This window comes from Grammomys surdaster, unplaced genomic scaffold, assembly GCF_004785775.1.
Source record: "Grammomys surdaster isolate TR1022 unplaced genomic scaffold, NIH_TR_1.0 334, whole genome shotgun sequence".
In the NCBI taxonomy this organism is placed as follows: Eukaryota; Metazoa; Chordata; class Mammalia; order Rodentia; family Muridae; genus Grammomys; species Grammomys surdaster.
In genome coordinates, this window is record NW_021604753.1 from 2237504 (window position 1) to 2243503 (window position 6000).

At 45.5% G+C, this 6000-nt stretch overlaps 1 protein-coding gene across 2 annotated transcripts in view; it reads right to left on the reverse strand.

Annotated features, from left to right (window-relative positions):
- Positions 1-6000, reverse strand: part of Shisa9 (shisa family member 9) — a 299449-nt gene that overhangs the window by 286186 nt on the left and 7263 nt on the right. For both annotated transcript variants that reach the window (XM_028778375.1, XM_028778374.1), the window contains exon 2: positions 129-256. In XM_028778375.1, the coding sequence (XP_028634208.1) occupies positions 129-256 (128 nt within the window). The remainder of the gene's footprint in view (positions 1-128; positions 257-6000) is intronic.

The window sequence follows — 6000 nt, forward strand, 5'->3', positions numbered from 1 at the left end:
CAGTGCCAAACTTGGCTTCCCATGGAGCAGAGAAATCTAACTCATCCTCGAGTTGCCCCAGGAAATCCCACCAAGTTATTATTGCCATATTACTGTGGGACTGGCTGTGGCCAGTGACCTGTACTTACGGAGATTGTTTATGGGGGTTCTTGTGTCCATGTTCTCATAATGCTGCACGTGGACCACAATGTTAAGGTCTCTCTCCATGTGGTCAGTGTTGCAGTGGCCCTGTGGCCTCATAACATCTGCAAGGGCTCTGGAGAAACAAAGAACAGAACTCTGCTCACTCACAATACAGCAGTTCGAACCATGTGCCCATCACTGCCCAGATTGGACAAACAAGAAAGCCATTCCTTCCAGAGAGCCACCATTCCAGTCAGGGATAGAGCAGAGGAAAACACAGAAGCAGTAAACTGACTGTGAGCAGAGCTTATGTAGTCATGCTACACGCTACATACTACATACATACTGCTCACTGGCAAGGTCATCTACCCAACGTTGCTGCTGAGGGGTCAGATGATGAGTCCATGCACTGTGGCTCCACCCCAGAGGCTGAGTCCTCTGTGCCTAACACAGATGCCAACACCTCTCACTTAGCAATGGCCCTGTATTAGTAACATTTACTCAGTCCTTACCTACCAATCACTAGGCTAACAGCAATGTCATCCCTTACCTAAGCAAAAGAATATAGACCTTCTTGTGGGCTTATAAGGAGTATTATTTCTCTACAGAAAAATAAACAAAGGCTCATAGAGGTGAGTTAACTTGCTCAAGGCCACACAGCCAGTGTGCAGCACAGACTTCAGCCAATGGTTTGTTGGTGTTGTTGGTGTTGTTGTTAGTCTTTTTTTTAAAGAGGATAGGAACAAAGTTCAAGTGATATCAATGACCTGACCTCACAATAAGCTGTGCTTGCACTTAGAACAAAGTCAGACAGCTGTCACACCCTAAGGTCAAACTTTCCAACACATCTCCCTCTTTACTTATCGTCCATGATATTTACATTTAGAAATATGCAAACACTCTTAAACATACATAGTACCAGAGTCTTATTTACATGTGAGTCCCTCCCCATGTTTGGTCATCTGGAACCACTTTCTGTTTTCCCCCTTTGTTTGTGCACTTGAAGCTAGGTGGAGTGCTGACAGTTGATTTCATGTCTCACAAGCACAGAAGAGTTCTCCAGTCTCCTGAGTCCCATGTGTACTTACCTGCAGGGATGGCGATCTCCATCTGCAAGCCTAGCAAGATGGGAGGACCAACCAGCCACTGTGGGTGCCAACTAGAAGCATGAAGATGTTCTCTAACAACCAGGAAACTCATCTCTGTAATAATGAGTGATCCCAGGAACCAACAGGCCGATGGACATCTTCATACTAATCTCCTCTTGGGCCAGGAAGAGGTACACACCTGCAAGCCCTATCTCCATGTTTTAGGGAATACACCCTGACATTCCTAGCCAAGTGGACTCTCCACATCAAAGGAGACAGAGAAAGGAAAGGTACTGTTTTGGTGGGGTGTGCCCAGACCACCAAGAGCTCAGCAGAGCCTCTCTGCTGAAGTCAGCAATGGCAGTGATACTCATAGGTAAGGCACCCCGAACCATGCTAAAACTTACTAGATTCATCTGAACCCAGAGGGTTAGACCCTAGAGCTGGGCATGTGGGAGACGTCTCTGAAAGCATTCCCCATATGCCAAGTGCATGTTCAGGTTAAGTCTTGAGTCTGTGCTAGAGCAACAGGGACAAGCATGAGGACCATGGCTGTGGTGGTAGGTTACGGTAAGAACAGCAGCCAAGGAGAAGTCTGAAGGGAGAGAAGGCCAGGGCAGTGAGGCTGGAGGCCTAACGAGGCCAGAGGACAAGATGGACTCCATTAGAGACAGGAGAATAACAACAGCAGGCACACGTTTGTCCATTCAGCAGATGTTTATTGTCTACAGTACGCCATGCATGCCAGGAGGCCCTGGGGATACAGCACCGCACAAGGCTGAGAGAGGGCGTGGCTTTCCTGGAGCTTATGTTCTAGGGGAGAGAGTAAAAATAGATATGTTAAATAAAAATAAGCAAGAGCTGAAATAAACAACAAGAAATGGTACAGCCAACAGAGCCAGGTGCCATAACAACAGCCCCAAAGTAGAAACAGTCCAAACGTCCATCAGCCAAAAAGTACAATGCAGTGTACAGGATGGAATATTACTCAGCCGTGAAGAGGAAGACTAGAGGCCAGACACCAGTCCAGATGTGAATAAAACTTGAAAGCCTTATGGCCAGTGAAAGAAAGCAGACACAAAAAGGCCTGGGTTGTGTGATTTCACTTGCAGCAAGTGTCTAAAATAGACAAATCCATAAAGAGTACGATCGTGGTTGCCAGAGGCTATGTGGGAGACAGAGAGTGGGAACTGACTGCTGAAAGACAGGGAAGGACTCGAGGGAGGGGAGGGCCAGTTAGTGCTTCATCAGACTTAGTAGCTAAGAAGTAAGTTAGAGAGATGGGGAGAGATACCAAGACAACATCTTATGAAGAGGTGAGACTTGAGTGAGCAGAAGCAATAGGCTGGTCACGAGATGCTACAGCTTGGAAATGGACTGTCCATCAAAGGTCCATGGCAAAGGCTCAGTTTTCATCATGATGCTGAGGATGGTAGTGGAGACTTAAGAGGAGGAGATAACTGGAGGTCTGCAGTCACAGGAGGCAGTGGACGTGGGACTGGTCACTTCCTGTTCTCACTGTTTGCCTTTCTGGCCATGAAGAGAACAGCTGTGTCCTACCATGTGCTCCTGCCAAGACATGCCACCTTACACCAAGGTCAACAGATCATGAGCTGAAACCTCCTAGGCTATAGGCCAAATGAACTCTTCCTCTGTGTAAGTTGATCAGCTTAGATGGTGGCAGCAGTAACAGGAAGCTAGCTCACACGGGTGAAGGTGACAGAAAGAACATGGCAGCAGACCATACAGAAAAGCACAAAGGCTCCAAGGCAAGAAAGACATTAGATACTTGAGGCACAGGCAAGCAAGCTAGTAAAGGTGGAACAGGGGCAAACATGACAAAGTACACAGCTGCAACCCATTTTAGAGTAAGGAATTGCCCACATGAGTTCTGCTACTGGCTGAAGGAGTGACTGGAGTCCCACTCCTGAATGCCTGAAGTCAAAGTTCATGCCCCTCCCTGCCTCTGTGCAACAGGCATGGTCTGAAACTCAGGAAGGCTTCAGGGAAGGCAGTTCTGAGACACACAGGACCTTGTAAAACCTAACTTGCCTTTTTCACTTCTAAACAGGTTCTTCATCCTGGGCTTCAAAGGATCGCTGAATTCTTCTGGAATTGAATGGAAAATTTGTTTGTGCTTTGTTTTTTCTTGAGCAAAGAAGCCATAACTTTCATCAGATTCCCCATGGATTCACTCCCAAAATAGTAGAGCTTTCTCCATCAGCCGTAAGCCTAGCTTTAATAGTCTTTGGTCATTAAAATGAGAAATCAATTAAATTCTGTATGTTGATGCCACTGTCTGCACTGGATCCAACTAGCAGACGGCAGGAGTCAGGGACCAAGGATCAAGGGAAGCCCCAGAGACACCTTCACCAGGACCCTTCCTTCAGTCACACCTGTCCCACAGGCAGAGTACACATTAAATTATAAACTATATGTCAGCTGATCACCATAAAGCAGGCATGTGGGTAAATGAAGAGCTAACCTCTGTAAACCCACAGGCTGAAGGCAGATCTGCAAATGTAAGCAACAACATGGCAGACCAGGCATGGTGGTACACACCTGTACACCAGCCATGGCAAGTTTGAGGCTACCCTAGTTTACACGACCAGTTCAAGGCCAGTCTAAGCTACACAGCGAGTCCACAATGAGAACAGGACAGGGAAAGAGTAAGCAAAGGACAGAGGGAGAGATGGAGGAGATGAAAAAGTCGAAGATGGAGGAGATGGAGATGAAGGAGATAGAGATGAGATGGAGATGGAAATAGAGAAGATGGAGAAAATGGAAAAGATGGATATGGGTGGGGAAGAAGAATAGAGATGCAGAAGAGAAAAGAGGGGCAGGAGGAAGAGGAAAAAGAAGAAGAGGAGGAAGAAGAAGAGGAGGAGGAGCAAGAAGAGGAGGAGGAGCAAGAAGAGGAGGAGGAGAGAACTCCACTCTCCATTACCTTCTTACAAAGTTAAAACATTCAGGTTAAAACAAAGTCATGCAAAAAATAATCAAAACTCTCAAGTAGAACATTCAAAATGTGGATTTATTTACACGTGAGAACATCATCCTTAGTGCATACAATGCTTTGGAACTGTAGTTAGTGGAAGCAGGAAGACATCACAACTAACTACAGACTTCAAAGTAAGGTTTATTTTCTCACCTTCTCCACAGTCCAGAACTTATGCTTTATAGCACACCTCATATTTGTTCAGAGATCCTGGCATACACTAGTTGCCAAATGAGCATATTTTGTGGTGCATACTAAACCCAGTTTTAGGTAGGGATGTGTCAAAACCTGTAATGATTTGGGGGGGGGAGGGCATTCCATTCATCAAAACAAGCCAACACTTAAGGGTTTAACAAATAGTCCTGGTGTCTGTTTGGGTCTGAATAGGGCAAAAGATTGATCCTTCCCCAACTAACAGACTCTCCCACCAGGCAGCTGTGAAACCTGAGCATTTGTCCTTTCTAGTTCTGTGGAATATTCTCTGGCAACATTCAGGCTTGATCTGAGACATGAGCTTGGCAAATTTTGGACTTGATAATTCTATATAATAAAGCTTTTGATGTATTATTGATGTATTGAAAAATTCTGTTTCCTGAAGCACCGGACTTCATTTGAGCCCCTCACAGGAGCAGCTACACTTAGATTCCTTTGCCTTCCCCACTCCACACACTCTCTCTTAGCCCCGTTTAGAACAACTGTGTTGACATATTATCTTTGAGGTTGAAAAATGACTGAATATTGGCAATTTCACAAGCTTCAACCTAGTATCAATTTTCTTGTACATTTCATTGTGTTACCTTTCCCTCCAGTATGTGAGGGAAAGAATTGCACCTGCATCAGTTATCACTGTATCAGAGTTACAGCTCAGTGTTGGCCATAAAGTAGACATCCAATAAGTATTGAATATCTAAGATAACCATTAGATGGATGGATGGATGGATGGATGGATGGATGGATGGATGGACGGAAGGATGGACGAACGGACGGACGGACGGATGATGGATGGATGGATGGATGGATGGATGGATGGACGGATGGACGGACGGACGGATGGACAGATGGACAGATGGATGGAATAGGTTATGCCATGTGAAACAGAACAATAGAAATAGAACTGTCTTTATTAGGCACTCAAGACACAGCTATAGGATGCTTGTCCCTACATTTCTTACTGTGAATGATAATGGAAAGAGCCAGACAATAAAACAATCAAATGATAACTCGATCACAACTAATAACCAATCAACTTACCTTGAGACCATGCTACAAAGGGAAGAAGATAACACTGAGCACTAATCGTGAGGGTGGGGGTGGGGGGCGCTAAACATGAGCAGTCGGAGGAGGCTTCCTGGAGAAGGCAACATTATAGCAGAAACCTAAGGGTGAGGACCAGCCATTTCAGATCTAAAGGAAGACAACTCAGCCAAATAGACAGAAAATGATCGTGGCCTGTCTAGGGGACATATATTACTTTTGTTTCTGATATAGAAAGCAAATATAAGATGCTAATATTTCCAAAGGGAGATCCAAGTCCCAGAACCTGCCCTGAAGGTTCCCAGGGGTCTAACTTTCTCTGGAGATTTGCTGCTCTTCACTTGTTTGGTTTTTGGTTTTATGTTTTGTTTTGAGACAATGTCTCATGTATTTGCGGCTGCCCTCGAATACCCTATGTAGCCGAGGAACTATTAATCCTCCTGCCACCCGACCTGGCCTCAGAGCTAGGAATGCAAGTGTGCACCATCATATTGTAGGAGTGCAAGTGTGCACCATCATATTGTGGGAGTGCAAGTG